A 21321-nucleotide genomic window follows, 5' to 3' on the forward strand; every position below is an offset into this window, starting at 1 on the left:
AGCTATACAGGACCTTGGTGAGACCACATTTGGAATATTGTGTGCAGTTCTGGTCACCTCACTATAAGAAGGATGTGGAAGCGCTGGAAAGAGTGCAGAGGAGATTTACCAGGATGCTGCCTGGTTTGGAGGGTAGGTCTTATGAGGAAAGGTTGAGGGAGCTAGGGCTGTTCTCTCTGGGGCGGAGGAGGCTGAGGGGAGACTTAATAGAGGTTTATAAAATGATGAAGGGGATAGATAGAGTGAACGTTCAAAGACTATTTCCTCGGGTGGATGGAGCTATTACAAGGGGGCATAACTATAGGGTTCATGGTGGGAGATACAGGACGGATATCAGAGGTAGGTTCTTTACGCAGAGAGTGGTTGGGGTGTGGAATGGACTGCCTGCAGTGATAGTGGAGTCAGACACTTTAGGAACATTTAAGCGGTTATTGGATAGGCACATGGAGCACACCAGGATGATAGGGAGTGGGATAGCTTGATCTTCAGATAAAGCTCGGCACAACATCGTGGGCCGAAGGGCCTGTTCTGTGCTGTACTGTTCTATGTTCTATGTTTATACACCTGAAGGGCATGCAACAAGTGACCCTTCCCCCAGGAACAGAATCTAACCCCTTCCTCTCACCCCTCAACGAGCACCCTTCAGTGGTGAACGCTTTCCCCGAAACTGTCAGCACAACGCCCGAGACACAGACACACATTGCACACCATGCACTGCAATATGTTAATGCTTGCTATCCACCTTATGTTCCCACAGGAAAAGAAAATCCACAACGCACAGGAGACGACACAGACTGGTGGTGGTGTGCCTGACCTGCGGCGGCTGAGTAGCATCGAGGAGCGTGCCATGGAGCTGGCAGGGGGTGATGGCCTTCCCAATTGGTCACCGACGGTCAGGTCGGTATTCAGCACGCCAGTGAGCAGAAGCGCACCCTCAACTTAGGTCCTCCTCAAAGTAAGTGTGACGCTGCATAGAATGTTTTGCCTCCCTTCCCCGAATGTGTGTTCTTTATTGCAACTCTGGACCCAGAGCAACCTGGCCCTTCGGATGTTGCCGCTGCCCCTGTTGCCCTGGAGCAAACTGCCCACGACCTCCTGGATGACACCTCGGAGGGAGGCTCTGAGGAATCCTCCGTGGGCAGCACCACTGAAGGTGGCACCAGCATGTACCACACAACCCACCCACACAGATACGATCACCGCGGTGGGTACCTTTAGTGTTTAGGCTTCTGGGTCACAAACTGGTGAGCACATCACAGACACTGCTGCACATCGGATGGCTCGGGCACATGGAGGTCTGCCGGAGGCCAGGATTCAGCTGTCCCCAAGCCAGCTGCTGGGCCTCTGGGTTTGTTCCTCCCAAGGCTGGTGGAGATGCATCAGGAAACCCGGGGAGTTGTGGAAGGGCTGTCAGCAGCCATGCTGCGACTGCAAGGCTGTTTAGGGAAGTCCAACAGAGTGCTGTTGCAGGAGGTGGTGCCGACACAGCATGTGAACCAGGCCAACACTGCAAGGGTGGCGACCGCAGTGGAAAGTCTGGCTCAGGGGTCTGTCCTCATGGGTGACAGGGTCCAGGCCATCCTGGAGACACAGCAGGCTATGGGTGAGTGTGTTTCCAACATCCAGGGGACACAGCGTTCCATGGCCATGGGGGTTGGGGGTATGTGGGAGACACTGCTGGCCATGGCTGGGACTCTCGCTGGGATTCTGGAGACACAGCAGGCTGTGGCTGCGAGCCTCGACAACTTAGCCCAGGCTTAGAAGGCTGCTGCTGAGGGGCTCCAGAGCCTGGCTCGCTCACAGAATGCTATGGCGGAGGGGATCCAGCGTTTGGCCGAGTCTCAGAGGGCCAGGGCTGAGGAATCACAGACCATGGGGCAGACGCATCTAGGCTTCCAGGACTGGCAGAGCCAGGTGACGCCGGAGCTTCTGGAGCTCAGTCCAGCTACTCTGGTGTCCCATGGAGTGTCCCCAGGGCCTCTGGGCACCCCAAGGGAGGAGGAAGGGCTTAAGCCCATGCCGGGGCCTTCCACCCAGGAGATCCCGGATGTCCCGAGATCTTCCAATTCCCCTCTTCCTCAAGCCGGGACATCTCAGGGCCAGCGAGATGAACAGGGTGGCACTGAAACAGTGCCATCTGCAAGTCAGCTGGGGCCCTCCAGGTCCCGGCCACCCAGGGGACATCTGCCAAGGGCATCACAGGCAACAGAGCAGGCATCACAGCTGGACACCTCCGCCTTCGATGTGCATCCTAGGGTAGCACCTAGAAGGAGCAGTGGATCACACAAAGTAAGAAAGTTGTAGTTCACTAAGAGGGCACGGATGGAGGTCACCAGTAGTCAGGGTTTATTAATCAATAATGTTGAGAACAAAATAAACTGCTAATTGCACCTCACAGCTGTGACTGATGTGTCTCTGATTCCCCCACCCCCTCCTCCCCCCTCCTCTCCCCGCCGTGCCCCCCGCTCCCCCCCCCCCCCCCCCCGCTAACAGGGCTGAGTGGTCCCCATTCCCATGCATAGAGGTGCTGTCTGTTGTGTCTTGCGAGACACTCAGCTACATGTTACAGAGTGCCTGCCCTACCTTCCCCAACATCCACCAGACCCTTTGTGCAAGTACCACCACCCCCCGCCCCCCCTGCACACCCCCCCGCCCCATCCCTCCTTTTTGCCAAAAAACATGTGTCCCCAACCCTTACAGCTACGTGGGCCAGGGTAGCAGCGTGCATTCGGAGTACAGGTAGGAGTCAGATTTGAGTGGCACCCGGGGCAGGATCCCAGTGAGCACAACAACGAGTCCTCATCATCCTCCAGCCTTCAATCAAGACTCCCAACCATTGCCAGCCCAGGCACATTAACAGGTTTGGATGTTTCTGGGGGATAGGGTGATGGGATGACAGAGGCTGAGAAAGGGTGATGTGGTGATTTGAGGGCCCAGGTCGGGTTGGAGGGGGAATAGCGGCTGCACTTGCTTCTGGGGTGTAGTGGATATGTATTGGTTGCACCCCCTCACTGCACAGCACCAGCTAGGTGAAGCGGGCTGCAATTAAGGCGTCCCTCGCTGCCCTTCCCTGCTGGACACCTGGTAGAGCTTCTTAACATTTCTAACACTGCTGCTACAGCTTGGTGTATATCCAGCATTCACAGTGGAGGTGGGGGCAGCCTGCTGTCTGCCACACTCTGTTGTCTTTGATGACCTTGGCAAGTGTTCTCTGAAGGGCGAAGACCTGGAGGGCCCCAGCCTGCTTTCAAGGCCCTCCCGTGTGACAGTGCCATTGTCCGTAGCCTGTGGATCTGGAGTTGAATTAGTGACAGGAAAAGGGGATTTGGATGGGCTGGACACTCCCAGAGTCAACTAGGTGGAAGGGCCTGGGGTGCGCAACAGCTAATCCTCCTCCCTGTGGGTACCCAAAGGTGCCTGGCCTCTTCCATAGGATAGAGGGGCAGCTGGAGTGAGCACGAGGAGCTTCGCTGTCCTCTGGCATTGGTGGTGTCGCCCGCTGTCTTTCCTCCGGCTCTTCATATGGCGGGACATCCACCTCGCCCCCTCGTCGCTCCTCCTTCTCCTCCTCATGCTCCAGCTGGTCTCCCACTGCTGGGTGATGTTGTGAAGAGCACAGCAAATGATGATGATGCATGAAGCACGCATAGGGTCATACTGGAGGGCCTCCCCAGAGCAGTCCAAGCAGCGGAACTGCATCTTAAGCAGGCTGATGCACTGCTCAACGACGGACCAGGTGGCTGCAAGGACCTCGTTGTAGTGGGTCTCCGCCTCGGTCTCGAGCCTCCGCACATCAGACCTCCGCGTCATCAGCCATGATCTTAGCGGGTAACCTTTGTTGCCCAGTAGCCATCCCGGGAGCCTGGGCTGGTCCTCAAAGAGCCCAGGGATGTCCGACTGCCTGAGCACAAAGCTGCCATGGACACTCCCTGGGTGGCGTGCATCGACCTGCATGATGTTCATTTGATGGTCGCAGACAATTTGGACATTCAGGGAGTGGAACCCCTTCGTGTTGAAAATTGCTGCGGCCCTGCATGTGGGGCCTGCTGCTATACACGGCCCACATCGAAATTAATGAACTGTCCTGCCCGAAAATACAGGGCATCTGTGACCTGCCGCGCACATCTGTGCACGGAGGCTTGGGAAATCCTAACTCGGTCGCCACAGGGTATTTGAAATGAGCCGAAGACATAAAAATTAAGGGCTGCTGTCATACCTTCATGTCGTAAGAAGTCTCACAACACCAGGTTAAAGTCCAACAGATTTATTTGGTAGCTTTCGGAGCGCTTGCTGCGCCTTCGTCAGGTAAGTGGGAGTTCTGTTCACAAACAGGGCATATAAAGACACAAACTCAATTTACAAGATAATGGTTGGAATGCGAGTCTGGGAGCGGGTGGCCGTCCCTCCCCTGAGGTGCCAAGTGTGCGAGCACCTCACAAAGGTGTCACACCGTGGTCTTGGACAGGCACAGCGGTGATGGCACATTCCTCCGAGAGGTCCTCGAATGAATTCCGGGCCTGTACTTCCTTGGCCTTGGCACCTTCTGCCTTCTATGCACCCTCTCGGGAGCCTGCTCACCCACCTCCTGGCCTCAGCCCCCTGCCCTCCATCCTGAGGGACTGGTACTGGCTGCTCCTGAGGTGGTCTCTCCACACCCACCACCTCCTGAGCCACCTCCTCCTCCGCCCCTGCTGCCACCATAATGCAGTAAGAGTTTTAACAACACCAGGTTAAAGTCCAACAGGTTTATTTGGTAGCAAATACCATCAGCTTTCGGAGCGCTGCTCCTTCGTCAGATGGAGTGGAAATCTGCTCACAAACAGGGCACACAGAGACATAAAATCAAGTTACAGAATACTGATAAGAATGCAAATCTTTACAGCTAATCAGGTCTTAAAGATACCGACAATGTGAGTGGAGGGAGCATTAGGCACAGGTTAAAGAAATGTGTATTGTCTCCAGACAGGACGGCCAGTGAGATTCTGCAAGTCCAGGAGGCAAGCTGTGGGGGTTACCGATAGTGTGACATGAACCCAAGATCCTGGTTGAGGCCGTCCTCATGTGTGCGGAACTTGGCTATCAGTTTCTGCTCAGCGACTCTGCGCCGTCGTGTGTCGTGAAGGCCGCCTTGGAGAACGCTTACCCGAAGATCAGAGGCCGAATGCCCGTGACCGCTGAAGTGCTCCCCCACAGGAAGAGAACCGTCTTGCCTGGTGATTGTCGAGCGGTGTTCATTCATCCGTTGTCGTAGCATCTGCATGGTCTCCCCAATGTACCATGCCTCGGGACATCCTTTCCTGCAGCGTATCAGGTAGACAACGTTGGCCAAGTTGCAAGAGTAGGTACCATGTACCTGGTAGATGGTGGTCTCACGTGAGATGATGGCATCCGTGTCGATGATCTGGCACGTCTTGCAGAGGTTCGAACAAGACTTCTTCACCGCACAGGACCTTCAACCGATGCTATGCACTAGATACATCGATGACATTTTCTTCCTTTGGACTCATGGTGAACAATCACTGAAACAACTCTATGATGACATCAACAAGTTCCATCCCACCATCAGACTCACCATGGACTACTCTCCGGAATCGGTTGCATTCTTGGATACATGCATCTCCATTAAGGACGGTCACCTCAGCACCTCACTGTACCGCAAGCCCACGGATAGCCTCACGATGCTCCACTTCTCCAGCTTCCACCCTAAACATGTTAAAGAAGCCATCCCCTACGGACAAGCCCTCCGTATACACAGGATCTGCTCAGATGAGGAGGATCGCAACAGACACCTCCAGATGCTGAAAGATGCCCTCATAAGAACAGGATGTGGTGCTTGACTCATCGATCGACAGTTCTGATGCGCCACAGCGAAAAACCGCACCGACCTCTTCAGAAGACAAACACAGTACACGGTGGACAGGGTACCCTTCGTCGTCCAGTACTTCCCCGGAGCGGAGAAGCTACGACATCTCCTCCGGAGCCTTCAACATGTCATTAATGAAGACGAACATCTCGCCATGGCCATCCCCACACCCCCACTTCTTGCCTTCAAACAACTGCACAACCTCAAACAGACCATTGTCCGCAGCAAACTACCCAACCTTCAGGAGAACAGTGACCACGTTACCACACAACCCTGCCACAGCAACCTCTGCAAGACGTGCCGGATCATCGACACGGATGCCGTCATCTCATGTGAGAACACCATCTACCAGGTACACGGTACCTACTCTTGCAACTTGGAAAGGAAAGGATGTCCTGAGGCATAGTACATTGGGGAAACCATGCAGACGCTATGACAACGGATGAATGAACACCGCTCGACAATCACCAGGCAAGACTGTTCTCTTCCTGTGGGGGAGCACTTCAGCGGTCACGGGCATTCGGCCTCTGATCTTCGGGTAAGCATTCTCCAAGGCAGCCTTCACGACACATGACAGCGCAGAGTCGCTGAGCAGAAAATGATAGCCAAGTTCCGTACACATGAGGACGGCCTAAACCGGGATCTTGGGTTCATGTCACACTATCGGTAACCCCCACAGCTTGCCTCCTGGACTTGCAGAATCTCACTGGCTGTCCTGTCTGGAGACAATACACATTTCTTTAACCTGTGCCTTATGCTCCCTCCACTCACATTGTCTGTATCTTTAAGACCTGATTAGCTGTAAAGCATTCTAATCAGTATTCTGTAACTTGATTTTATGTCTCTGTGCCCTGATTGCGAACAGATTTCCACTCCATCTGATGAAGGAGCAGCGCTCCGAAAGCTAATGGCATTTGCTACCAAATAAACCTGTTGGACTTTAACCTGTTGTTGTTAAAACTCTTACTGTGTTTACCCCAGTCCAACGCCGGCATCTCCACATCATGGCCATCATACTGGCCAGCTCCAGATCGAGCAAACTGAGAGCCATCTGCACAGTGGGGTTTGGAAAGAGCATAGAATGATGCATTAATGTCATTGGCTGCATAGACCCAGCACCACCCCAATCCCTCACTTGGGCCAGTACCCTCACTTGTGGGTGCTGGCAGCACCACACAATCCATGGTTCCATGCGTGACCCAATTCGGATTGTGCGAGATTCCCATCATGGCAAATGCTGGCACAGATGATGCAGGTCGGTGTGCAGCCGTGGGCAATGCGCACTCTTGAGCCATTGCTGTGTGTGCAACTGCAGCATCCGTTACAGGCATGTGTTGCTGGTCCTTGTCGCAGGGCAGGGACAGACTGAAAGTCAGCACCAGATGTGTGCCCAGTGACAGCAGATTCCATGCAGTCCATGTCTGAACCTCTGCAACCCAGCCTGGAGCAGCAGCTGCTTCATCTGGTTCGGCCTCAGTCAGCACATGATACACTCCTCTCCCACCCCAGAACCCCAGCACACAGTCGAGTCCCTGACCACACCCCGCAGCAAGAGAATGCCACAGGACTCCTTGATGGGGCCTCCCACACTGAGCGCTGTGAAAATAGAAGCCCCCCAGCCCCCTAGTCCATGGGCCAGCACCTGAGGACAGCAGGAAGAAGCCCACCAGGCATCTCCAGTGCCTGCCTGCAACATCCCCCGCGCTCCACTAGCAGCATTTAACTCTTCACGCCAGTTCAAGGCTGCCACGCCAGGTTGAGACTTTTATGTACCCACTTTGATTTGCGCCAAAGTGGCATCACGCCAACGAGGTAGGAGACGCAAATGTGGGTGGAGATTGCCATGTCGATCCCAATAATGGCATGCTAAGGTATGGAAAGCGATGCAAATCAGCGGTACGCCGGTTTTCCGTGCACTCCCGGAAGCGCCATTTTTTTCCAGTTGGGAGATTGTAAACGCTCACGGGGACCCGCGAAATGGCCGACACAGCATCTCCCGACCCGACCCGCCAGAAAAGTTGCGGGTCGCGATGGGAGAATCGCCCCCCCTAGTTTCTGTTTCAACACCGCAATGAAATTTGAGCATTTAGTTCAATTGATGAAACGCATTTCTTTGGATTTATTGACTGGCACATTCATTGAACTAATGATAAGCATTATTTTCATAGAGTGAGAGCTCAAGGGCCAGAATGTACCAGCATGCAAATTTTTAAAAGTGAAGTGGCTGTTTTGTTATGTTGCAAGCAGTTGATGCAAAGGATAGAACTGTAAAGGCCGCCGACCTTTTTAAGTGCATTGGAATCATAAATCTGCAAACTAAAGATCTTATAGTGCGGGATTCTCTGGACAGGCTCGCCTGAAAACTAGAAAATCCCGCCCAAGGTCAATGGGCCTTTGCATTGTCCACCCCTCCCCCTACAATTCCTGTGGCGGGCAGACCGGGAGAATTCTGACCAATGCAACATGCTGATTACAGCCTTCTCATGGAGCATTGTGGACTAAGAGCTAACCAATACCACATTATAGAATACCACGATAGAAGGCTACAAGATTATGAGGGGCATGGGCAGAGTGGATAGTCAGACGTTTTTCCCAGGGTGGAAGAGTCAATTATTGGGGGCATAGATTTAAGGTGTGAGGGCAATGTTTAAAGGAGCTGTATGAGGCAAGTTTTTTATACAGAGGGTGGTGAGTGCCTGGAACTCGTTGCTGGGGGAGATAGTTGAAGCAGATACGATAGTGACTTTTAAGGGGCGTCTTGACAAATATATGAATAGGATGGGAATAGAGGGATATGGTCCCTGGACGGGTAGGGGGTTTTAGTTCAGTCGGACAGCATTGTTGGTGCAGGCTTGGAGGGCCAAAGGGCCTGTTCCTGTGTTGTAATTTTCTTTGTTCTTTGTCATTGTGTATGTATTTTTAACACATGATATATAGTCCTTGGAGTAATTTATTATTCGGAAAATGTATTTTTCTCCTATAATATTTAAAATCTTCTCATAGCGTTTATGTGCGTTTTTCAAAAACTTTTAGTAGTATTTGTTAAATATTATATTTTTAGAATAACATCGCATAACAATTGCAAGTCACCCCTAGTGTTCCGTAAAAAATCCCACCCCATGAAGTTTGCGCTGGATGAAATATACACCACTACAAATAGCCTTGAAACAAAACATCCCAATGCCTTGTTCATCGTGGCCGGGGACTTCTATCAGGCCAAGCTCAAGAGTGTCCTATCAAGTTACCACCAACACGTTTCCCGTTCCACCAGAAGCCCAAACATCTTAGACCTCTGCTACACAAATATCAAACACGCCTACTGCTCTTTCTCCCGCCCACACTTTGGCAAATCAGACCACAAGGCTGTGCCCCTACTCCCGGCTTACAAGCAAAAACTGAAGCAGGAGAATCCATCAGAGAAAGTCGTGCAATGTTGGTCTGAGGAATCGAATGATATCCTATGGGACTGTTTGGAGTCAGTGGACTGGTCAGTATTTAAAAACTCTGCGACCAGCCTGAACGTGTACGCCACTACAGTAACTGAATTCATTAGTAAGTGTGTAGAAGACTGTGTGCCAAAGGAAGCAAATCCGCGTGTTTCCCAACCGGAAACCATGGATGAACAGGGATACCCACTGCTTGCTGAAATCTAGGTCTGAGGCATTCAAGTCAGGCGATTCTGACCTATACAAGAAAGTAAGAAGTTTAACAACACTTCTTACTGTGTTTACCCCAGTCCAACGCCGGCATCTCCACATCATGACTATACAAGAAAGCCATGTACGATCTAAGGAGATCCATCAAAGATGCCAAAACATAGTACCGGGCCAACTAGAGTCCCAGGCTAGCCACAGACCCCCGCCAGCTATGGCAAGGTCTGCAAGACATGACAGGCTACAAGATGAAGGCATGTAAAATCGCTGGCTCCACGCACCCCTCCCTGATGAGCTCAATGCATTCTATGCCCGTTTTGAGCAAGAGGTCAGCAAGAGCATGCCCTTCACCCTGGAAGCTTTGGATGTATCGAGGTCACCATTGAAGATGTCAGAGCAGCTTTCTCGAAGGTCAACCCACGGAAAACGATTGGCCCGGATAGGGTACCCGGACGAGCACTCAAGATCCTGTGTGGATCAGTTGGGGGTATTCACAGACATAGAGTCATAGAATCATAGAATCCCGAGAGTGCAGAAGGAAGCCATTCAGCCCATCGAGTCTGCACTGACCACAATCCCACCCAGGCCCTATTCCCGTAACTCCACATATTAATCCTGCTAATCCCCTGACACTAGGGTCAATTAACCTAACCCGCACATCTTTGGACTGTGGGCAGAAACTCGAGCACCCAGAGGAAATCCACACAGATACAGGGAGAATGTGCAAACTCCACACATCTTCAACCTCTCTTTACAACAATCTGAAGTCCCTATCTGCTTCAAGAAGATGACTAACATCCCAGTACCTCAGAAAAGCCAAGCAGCGTGCCTTAATGACTATCGGCCGGTGGCTCTGACATTCATTATTATGAAGTGCTTTGAAAGGCTAGTCATGGCTCAAATCAATTCCAGCCTTCGGAACTGCCTGGATCCACTGCAGTCCACCTACCATCGCAACAAGTCCACAGCAGACGCCATCTCCCAGGCCCTGCACTCAACCTAGATGACAAAGATATCTATGTCAGACTCCTATTTATTGACTACAGCTCAGCCTTCAACACCATTATTCCATCACCAAACTCCGTGGCCTGGGCCTCGGCTCCTCCCTCTGCGACTGGAACCTGAACTTCCTAACTCACAGGCCACAATCAGTAAGGGTAGGCAACAACACCTCCTCCACGATCATCCTCAACACTGGTGCCCCACAAGGCAGTGTTCTCAACCCCCTACTATATTCCTTATACACCTATGACTGTGTGGCCAAATTTCCCTCCAACATGATTTTCAAGTTTGCTGACGACACCACCGTAGTGGATCGGATCTCAAACAATGACGAGAGAGAGTACAGGGATGAGATAGAGAATCAGGTGAACTGGTGCGGCAACAATAATCTCTCCCTCAATGTCAACAAAATGAAGGAGATTGTCATCAATTTCAGGAAGTGTAGAGGAGAATATGCCCCTGTCTACATCAACACAGATGAAGTAGAAACAGTTGGGAGCTTCAAGTTTTTAGGTGTCCAGATCACCAACAACCTGTCCTGGTTCCACCCCCCCCCCCCCCCCATGCCATGCCAACACTATAGTTAAGAAAGCCCATCAATGCCTCTACTTTCTCAGAAGACTAAGGAAACTTGGCATGTTAGCTACAACTCTCACCAACCTTTACAGATGCACCATAGAAAGCATTCTTTCTGGTTGTATCACAGCTTGGTATGGCTCCTGCTCTGCCCAAGACCACAAGAAACTACAAAAGGTTGTGAATGTAGCCCAATCCATTACGAAAACCAGTCTCCCAACCATTGACTCTATCTACACTTCCCGCTGCCTCTGCAAAGCAGCCAGCATAATTAAGGACCTCACGCACCCTGGACATTCTCTCTTCCAGCTTTTTCCATCGGGAAAAAGATACAAAAGTCTGAGGTCACATACCAACCGACTCAAGAACAGCTTCTTCCCTGCTGCTGTCAGACTTTTGAATGGACCTACCTCTCACTAAGTGGATCTTTCTCTACACCCTAGCTATGACTGTAACACTACATTCTGCAATCTCTCCTTTCCTTCTCTATGAACGGTATACTTTATCGTATAACGCAAGAAACAATACCTTTCACTGTATGCTAGTACATGTGTCAATAATAAATCAAATCAAATCAAAGTGAATCCGAGATTGAATTTGGTAATCAGAATAACTGCTGCAACAATGGAGCACTGACATCGCGAATGAGGCTCCCCGTGAATTATTAGTCTGGGCAATTATTAGGAATACCAATTCATTCATATTTGTGTAACTCTACGATTTTTTTCTCTTATTTGTTTTATTTCACGAAATGTAAACATTGCCCATCCCTAATTGCCCTTGAGAAGGTGGTGGTGCACCACCACCTTACACACTGCAGTCCACCTACTGCAGCACACCTGTAGGTTCACTCAGGTGTACTGCTCCGAGAGGAGTTCCAGGTTTTTGACCCAGCCATATTGAAGAAACCTCAAAGTTTCAAATCAAGATGGCGAGTGGCTTGGAAAGGAATTTGCAGCTGGTGGCATTTCCATGCATCTATTGCTCTTGCCCTTCTAGATGACAGGGGACCTAGGTTTGGAGACACTGGTGAAGGTGTCTCAGTGGGTTGCATCTTTGTAGATGTACACGCTGCTGCCAATATGTATCACTGGTGGAGAGTGAGGATGTTTAAGATGATGGATGGGTGCCATTCAGGCAGGCAGTTTTGGCCTGGATTATGTCGAGCTTCTTGGGCCTTGTTGAGGGCTGCACTCACCCAGATAAGTGGAGAACATTCCATCAAACCCTTGACTTGTGCCTTGTAGATGGTGGACATGCTTTGGGGAGTCAGGAGGTGACTTACTGCAGAATTCATAGCCTCTGACCTGTTCTTGAGGTCACAATATATAAATGGCTAGTCCAGTTCAGTTTCTGGTCAATGGTAATCAGATAGTGGGGGATTCAGTGATGGTAATGCCATTGAATGTCAAGGGGTGATGGGGTAAATTCACTTTTGTTGGAGATGGTCATTGTCTGGCACTTTTGTGATGCAAATGTTACTTCCCACTTGTCAGCCCAAACCTGCCTATTGCCTGCAATTGGACATGGACTGTTTCAATATTTGAGGAATCACAAATGGTGTTGAACATTGTACAATCATTAGCAAACAACCCCACTTCTAACCTAATGATGGAAGGAGGTCATAGCTGAAGATTGTTGGTCCTTGAGAACTCCTGCAGGATGTCCTGGGATTGAGATGACCGATGACTTCAGTTTTCCTGGAGCTCCTTGATGCAGGATTAAGCAGTGGCGCTTCGTTCCTCCTTGCCTACCGTGTTCCATCCTGATTTAATATTGATTCCCTTCCTGAATCCTCCATTCCGTTTGTGTTTTAATGTTTCTTATCCAGCGTTACTCTCCCAGTTTGATCATCACTGAAGCCTCTGCCTGGAAGACTTGTCCTTCTTTCGGACTCACCGCATCCAACGTTCTCCGGGTATTAGCCATGGATTAATAATTATTAGTTACACTTTAGAGGAATCACTGCAACTAAATCATGGCATCAACAAGATTCACTTTCACGTTAAGTTGTTCTGTATTATAATATTTAAGATCGACATTTCAGGTTAAATGTAATAACTCGAAATGTATCTGCCTGGAACTAAATGCAAACAGCGCTTCAAAACATGGATTTTTACAAATTAGTGACGCGTAGGGAACAAGGAACAGATGCAGATGATGTCACTAAGTGGAAAAAAGATGAAAGATACAGCAAGAGACATAAGTGGGAAAAGAAGACGTCATTCCTGCTATTCATTGCACGCTAGATGCCGTCTCATCATTTCTATGGCGGCTTTCGCTGCGTTAATTTCCTGATAACTCCGGGTTGCCAAATCCGAAAGGAGCTCCTCTTGTTGTCAACTTGATCGCCAGCCCTTAATTGAACGCTCGACTTAAATGTAAATAACGAATCTAACATCCCCATCCATCTGAGTCGGTGATTTAACTTAAAAAAAACTTTTCTCTGAAAAGGTATATATATAGTGTGGTGGAGCTGGTGAATTGGTCCGCACTTTACAAGATGCTTCCAGCAATTGCTGCTGTCTGCCTTTGGCTCGGTCCAGCTGTCTGGGTGCACGGAGCACCCTGCGAACGTGTCAGGATCCCGATGTGTAATACAATGCCCTGGAATATCACCCGGATGCCCAACCACCTTCATCACAGCACCCAGGAGAATGCTATTCTCGCCATCGAGCAATATCAGGAACTGGTGGATACAAACTGCAGTCCAGTGCTGCGGTTTTTTCTCTGTGCAATGTATGCACCTATCTGTACCCTCGAATTCCTTCATGACCCCATTAAGCCGTGTAAGTCAGTTTGCCAGAAGGCAAGGGACGGTTGCGAGCCTATTATAAGAAGGTACAACCACAGCTGGCCGGAGAGCCTGGCATGCAACGACTTACCTGTCTACGATCGGGGAGTTTGCATCGCTCCTGAAGCAATTGTCACCGATGTTCCTGCAGGTCAGAAGTATGATCAGTAGATTCTAGTGAAAAATTTAGTAAAGATTTATAACAGAACATCAATAACTCTCAAAAGTACAACAATCAGTTTGTGATTTCCCGCTTTATGTAGAGGGAATTTTATCTCAAATGAAATTCAGTTAAAAAAACGAACAATGTTTTCAATTTCAGTCAAATGGAATCATGCAGTAACTCTGACGTTCGTAGACGAAAATACCACCTTAGTTCGCTTTGCACTTACTAATGTATGGAGAAGGCAGATTACGAAATTAATTCAACCAGAACTGACCTAATCTTTTTGTTTGAAACTTCCAGATGCCAAATGGATAGACTTCACTCGAGATATGGTGGTACCGGAGCCTTTTGACTGCAAGAGCTGGAACCCAGGTAGGAGAGCTGGAGGTGAGTCTTTAATGATTTGCAGTGTTACTACGGCCTTTATCAGAATTAAGTGCAAATATCAAGTGCGCGAAGCGCTAGTGGAGGGTTCACTGAAAACGCTAGACTTCACGTGTAACGATGGGGATATTTTAAAAAGACACCGATATCATTGTCCATGATATCGAGGGGGATAAAGCTGAAATTCAAACAGAAAATACTCAAATTAAAGCAAAATACTGCGGATTCTGGGGATCTGAATGTTTTTTTAAAACAACAATTGTTGGAAAAGCTCAGCAGGTCTGGCAGCATCTGTGGAGAGAGAAACACGGTTAACGTTTCAGGCCACTGACCTGGTTTCCAGTATCCATAGAATTTTGCTTTTGTATTTGGAATAAAACTGGGCCATGATTTAGAGGAAAGTCAGACAATAAGAGCTATGCATGCAGCGCACAAGATGGAAACCTTATCAGACATCAAAAACTGTTCGGTACGTTGGTCACTCCCAAGGACACCTCTTAATATGCACCAGAGAAAACTTCGGTAGGTGCGGGTCTGTTGAGAAATCGGTCCTCAGCGAGTCCACGCGCTACTTCAGTTTTGCACCATTATTCTTATCGCAACTGAACATTTCTGTAGTGTGAGCGATCATTTATACTGTAAAATGAAAACGCGTTTCAGAGATTTGGAAAAGGTGAATCTTGATTTACAATTGGCTGTCATTTATTAACATGGTTCTGCCACTGTAAAGTTCCGTCAACAACGCCCTTAAAGCAAACTGCCCAGATCGCTCCTGTAAAACATTTTCTCTCTGGTCTTCAAAATTGACAGACCAACACTTTTGACAGCATTTATATTTCAAATCTCCAGCCTTTGTATTTCAGCGTATTTAAAATTGTTTGCACTTTTGTTATTTTTCGGCAGATCGCTGTAAATGCAGAAAAGTTAAACCAACGCTAAAAACATACTTGGAAAAGAATTATAGCTATGGTAAGTGATAGCTAGTTATTGTCAAGTGGCATGTAAAAAATCAATGACGGCAGCATCCGCATCGATATTTTATTTTAGAACCGCTCAATCCAAGCTTTAAATAAAACTGCAGACTATGTGCAAATATTTTCAGCAATTTTGGGGATGAGACAATGATCTGTTGTTACCTGTATAATTGCAAAGGCTCCCGAACCATTTTATAATCACAGAAATTATAAATTGAGAGCGTGTTCACAAACCTTTAAACTCTTTTCTGATCTAACAGAAGATCATCCAACCTCTTTTGCTATATGTTCACATTATTTTGTTATAAATTAATTAGCATTGTACAGCTTGAGTTTTGTAACCTCAACAGAATATTCTTTCTATTGCCTTTTGCAGTCTTTATCCGAATGCTGATGTTATTTGTTGTAGGATGTTAATTAGGTATGTTCAACTATGTTGCTGTCTTTGACCAGGTGCCCCTCAAGCACATTTCATTTCTCTCCATTGGTGTAACATATTTATATGTGGAGGAAGAAGACCATTTCATTCAATGTTTTCTCTCAATGATAGTGAAAAGCAAGCTAAAATTGCTTTTACCAAAATTAGTCAGGGAAAAGGTTAATATGATCAGTTGAAAGAGTTGCACCTGCAATTTGTTTTGTAATAATATTTCAGATTGGACCTTTTTTTTAATGGGAAGATGTGTGCGTGTGCGTTGGGGCGGAGGGGGGGCGGTCTTAATTACCAAGATGAAAATATCAACTTTTTACACATTTGGCAATCAAATGTCAGCATTAAGTGTTTCCAGTTATTATAACATAGGCTAAGTGCCCCTTTACAGCTCCCTTTACTCTACCCAATGCTGTGCCTGAATCATGACATCAGGTAGCATTTCAATATTGCTGTATAATTTTGCAAGGTGAGATTTCCAATTAACGCCAAATTTGTGCTGAGAACTTTAACCAATAAAATTGCAGAACCAACTGCAGAAACGTGAGCTAATGTTTTTTTAATTCATTCATGGAATATGGGCATTGATGGTTTGGCCAAGATCGTGGTGAGTTGCCTTCTCTAACCACTGCAGAACATGTGAATTACGTGGATAGCACATTTAGAGAAGTGGTCACACTACAGTTAAAAAGTACACAGGCAGAAAGGGAATATGTGACCACCAGCATATCGAAGGGAAGCAGGAAAGCACACAAGGCTAAAGACCAAGTGTTGGAAAATGGGATTAGAATAGATAGGTGCTTGATAGTCAGTGCAGACATGATAGGCTTCTTTCGATGCTTTAAAAACTCTATGACTCTATAAATACATTGATGCAATCTCACTGTCTGTTTTCCATTTTGGATACTTGTGAGCGAGATGGTTCCTCAGAGGACTGTAGCAAGAGGCAAGTTTGTGGAAGAAGAACAGAAGTGTTATTGTGATAAGAGATTCCATAGATAGGGGAGACTTTTCTGCAGCTGTAGACATGACTCCAGGGTGGTATGTTGCCTCCCTCGTGTCAGGGTAAAGGATATTACACATCAGCTGCAGGATATTCTTTTGGGGGAGGGTGAACAACCAGAAGTTGTGTTTCACATTGCGATCAATTACATAGTTAGAAAAAGGGATGAGGCCCTGAAAGTAGATTTTATTGTGTTAGGAAAGAAATTAAAAAGCAGGACTTCAAGAGCAGTAATCTCAGTCATGTGTGGTGCACCTAAGAATAGGAAGATTGAGCAATTCAGCATGTGACTGGAGAAATGTGGTAGGAAGGAAGGCTTTAGATTTCTGAAGCATTGGGACTAGTTTTGGGACAGGTGGGACCTGTACAAAGAGAATGGGTGACTCCTTAACAGGACTGGGACTAATGGGGCAGGATTTTCTGATTCAAAACCCCAAAACCAGAAAGTTCTGCCCGAAGTCAACGGACTTTTGCATAGTTCCCCCCCCCCCCCTCTCTCCAAAACCCCCCGCTATGATTCCTGCGGCAGGTGGAATGGTAAAATTCCCCCATTGGCCTCATAGGGAGGTTCACTAGGGCATTTGGAGAAAGTTTAAACTAGATTGACAGGGAGTTGGGAACCTGAGGGTAAATTCAGAGTGGGGGGGTGTAAACCGACAGTAGGAAATGGGAAGTATTAATTGATATGGAGAATATGTCAGAGAATAGTAGCATCAAAGTAAATAGAACACTTCTGAGTTCGATAGAATTAAAGTAGGCAATTATATGTCATTAGGTAGGGTCAGAGTAAAAGGGAAAATAGAAAAAAGCCTAAATTGGAGTTAATGTGCATGCATCTGAATGCATGGAACGTGGTTATTAAGATTGGCGAACTGCATGCACAGATTCACAGCTATAGGAGAAATAGTGGACATACTAAACAAGTACTTTGCATCTGTCCTTACAAAGGAAGAATATGCTACCCAGGCCAACGTGAGGGAGGAGGTAACTGGGACACTAGAATATTTTACAGTTGAGAAGTAGGAGATGTTAAAAAAGCTATCTATATTTAAAATAGATAGGATGCCAGGACTGGATGAGGTGCATCAAAGTGTATTGAGGGAAATAAGAGTGGAAATTGCAAAAGTGATAATCTTCCAGTCTTCTTTAGACACAGGATGCTGCTGGAGGATTAGAGAATTGTGACTGTTACACTCTTGTTCAAAAACAGTGCAAGGATAAACTGGCAGTGGGAGTAAAACTTCTGGAGAGAGAATAGAACCAATGTTTTGAGTCTAGATTACTCTTCTTCAGAGCCCTGCCGAAGGGTTATCTAGCCTCTATTCTCTCTCCACAGATGCTGCCAGACCTGCTGAGATTTTCCAGCATCTTCTGTTTTTGTTTCAGATTTCAGCATCTGCAGTATTTTGCTTCTTTATTATTGTAAAACTTCTGGAAACTATAGGTCAGGACTAAATCAGTAGTCACCTAAAGAATTGCAGGATAATTAAGGAAAGCCAGCATGGATTCATGAAGGGAAAATCACGTTTAACTAACATGCTGGTGGATGTGGTCTATATGGACTTCAGCAAGGCGTTCGATAAGGTCCCCCATGCAAGACTTCTTGAGAAAGTGAGAGGGCAGGGGATCCAAGGGGCTGTTGCCTTGTGGATCCAGAACTGGCTTGCCTGCAGAAGGCAGAGAGTGGCTGTGGAGGGGTCTTTCTCTGCATGGAGGTCAGTGACCAGTGGAGTGCCCCAGGGATCTGTTCTGGGACCCTTGCTGTTTGTCATTTTCATAAATGACCTGGATGAGGAAGTGGAGGGATGGGTTGGTAAGTTTGCTGACGACACCAAGGTAGGTGGTGTTGTGGATAGTTTGGAGGGATGTCAGAAGTTGCAGCGAGACATAGATAGAATGCAAGACTGGGCGGAGAAGTGGCAGATGGACTTCAACCCGGATAAGTGTGTAGTGATCCATTTTGGCAGATCCAATGGGATGAAGCAGCAGTATAATATGAAGGGTACCATTCTTAGCAGTGTAGAGGATCAGAAGGACCTTGGGGTCCGGGTCCATAGGACTCTTAAATCGACCTCGCAGGTGGAGGATGCGGTCAAGAAGGCGTACGGCGTACTAGCCTTCATTAATCGAGGGATTGAGTTTAGGAGTCGGGAGATAATGCTGCAGCTTTATAGGACCCTGGTTAGACCCCACTTGGAGTACTGCGCGCAGTTCTGGTCACCTCATTACAGGAAAGATGTTGAAGCCATTGAAAGGGTGCAGAGGAGATTTACAAGGATGTTGCCTGGATTGGGGGGCATGCCTTATGAGGATAGGTTGAGGGAGCTTGGTCTCTTCTCCCTGGAGAGACGAAGGATGAGAGGTGACCTGATAGAGGTTTACAAGATGTTGAGAGGTCTGGATAGGGTAGACTCTCAGAGGCTATTTCCAAGGGCTGAAATGGTTGCTACGAGAGGACACAGGTTTAAGGTGCTGGGGGGTAGGTACAGAGGAGATGTCAGGGGTAAATTTTTCACTCAGAGGGTGGTGGGTGAGTGGAATCGGCTGACGTCGGTGGTGGTGGAGGCAAACTCGTTGGGGTCTTTTAAGAGACTTCTGGATGAGTACATGGGATTTAATGGGATTGAGGGCTATAGATAGGCCTAGAGGTAGGGATATGATCAGCGCAACTTGTGGGCCGAAGGGCCTGTTTGTGTTGTGGCTTTCTATGTTCTATGTTCTATGCTGGAGTTTTTTGAGGAAGTAAGAGAGAAGGATTATAAGAGCAACACTGTCGATATGGTGTATTTGGATTTTCAAAAGGAATTTGATACAATGCCACACAACAGGCTTTTGAGTAAAATTCTAACTCATGGAATAAAAGGGAAAGTCAGCACTGGGATAAGAAATTGGCTAAGTGACAGGAAACAGAATAGTGATAAATGTTGGTTATCAGATTGGAGGAGGGTTTGCAAATGGGAGTAGAGTTCCCCAGGGGTCAGTGTTGTGACCTTTGCCCTTCCTAATATGTATTAATGACCTCGGCTGTGGTGTTCAGGTCATGATTTCAAAATTCAAGATGATGTAAAGATTGGAAATGTTGTCAACTGTGATGAGGATAGATTTGAACTTCAAAAGGGCATAGACATACTGGTGGTTAGGGCAGAGAAGTGGAAGATGAGGTTCAATGCAAAGAAGTGTGAGGTGATTCATTTTGGCAGGAAGAATAAGGAGTGACAATATAAAGTAAAGGGAGAAACTCTAAAGGAGGTGCAGGAACAAAGGGACCTCAGTGTATATGTATATAACTTTTTGAAGATAGAAGGGCATGTTGAAAGAACACGTAATAGAGAATACGGTGTCCAAGATTTTATAAATAGGGGCATTGAGTACAAGAGTAAGGAAGTCATATTGAACTTGTATAAGACACTAGTTGAGGCTCATCTGGAATACTGCATTCAGTTCTGTAGACCATACTTGGGGATGGATGTGAAGGCATCGAAGAGAGTATAGAAGAGATTCACAAGAATGATTCCAGGGATAAAAGAACTGTAACTATGAAGATAGATTGGAGAGGTTGAGTCTGTTTTTCTTGGAGAAAAGAAGGCTGAGAAGAGATTTGATGGAGAAAAGAAGGTTGAGAAAAGACTTGCTGGAGGTATTCAAGATCCATAGGGGTATGGACAGGGTAAATAGTAAAAAACTATTCCCTCCCAAGAGTATATCAAGAACCAGAGGGAATCACAGATTCAGAATCATTGACAAAATGAATAAAAGTGATGCGTAGAAGTTTCTTTTCATCCAGAGGGAGGTTGGAATCTGGAGCAAACTTTCTGAGATGGGGTGGAGGCAGGTTCAAATGAGGAATTCAAAAGGAAGTTGGATCGCTTTCCAAAAAGAAGGAATGTGCATGATTATGGGGATAAGTCAGGGAGTGGGACTAGACAGAATGCTCTTCATGAGAGCTAGTGCAGATTTGAATGGCTGAATGGCCTCCTCGGCACTGTAAAGATTCTGAGATTCTGTTCAGCCAAATTAATTTCAAGTAAGATCTTTATAGATAATAAGAAAAAGCGATAGTTATCACTGAATCATTGAGACTAGATTCAAACTCAAGTAAAATTAGATTGTCCTAACAGAGTCCATTGGTCTGAGGCAAATGGGGGTGATCTTACCAAAAATATTCTAAGTGCCCGAACAAAGGCCAAAAAGAGAGAATCGTGCTTTTTGTTGGGCAAATTAAAAATCAAATCTTACCTCACTGTGAAAAAAATTGCAAGATCTGTGCCCTGCCAACAAGAGGAGGGGGGGGGGGCAGGGCCTAAGCTCGCCAAAAGCCGGCAGCTTGCAGCAGAGAGCGCAATTTGCGTATGCTCAGATCTCTGTTCTGTGCAATAGCAGAAGAATACATCTATCAGTCACTGCGCTCCCCAGCTACTGCTGGCCTTCATGACTGATCGACCACCCCTCCCCCCAGTAGTATGGGGCCCCACAGCC

General features: G+C 47.5%; 1 protein-coding gene across 1 annotated transcript in view; it reads left to right on the plus strand.

Moving 5' to 3' along the window:
* The first annotated feature begins 797 nt into the window (after positions 1–797).
* Positions 798–21321, plus strand: part of LOC144496009 (secreted frizzled-related protein 4-like) — an 85684-nt gene continuing 65160 nt past the window's right edge. Inside the window, exons 1-3 of the mRNA XM_078216967.1 lie at positions 798–955; positions 14355–14426; positions 15342–15407. Coding sequence (XP_078073093.1) covers positions 14384–14426; positions 15342–15407 — 109 coding nt within the window. The 5' untranslated portion in view covers positions 798–955; positions 14355–14383. The remainder of the gene's footprint in view (positions 956–14354; positions 14427–15341; positions 15408–21321) is intronic.

This window comes from Mustelus asterias, chromosome 7 (assembly GCF_964213995.1).
Source record: "Mustelus asterias chromosome 7, sMusAst1.hap1.1, whole genome shotgun sequence".
Lineage (NCBI taxonomy): Eukaryota > Metazoa > Chordata > Chondrichthyes > Carcharhiniformes > Triakidae > Mustelus > Mustelus asterias.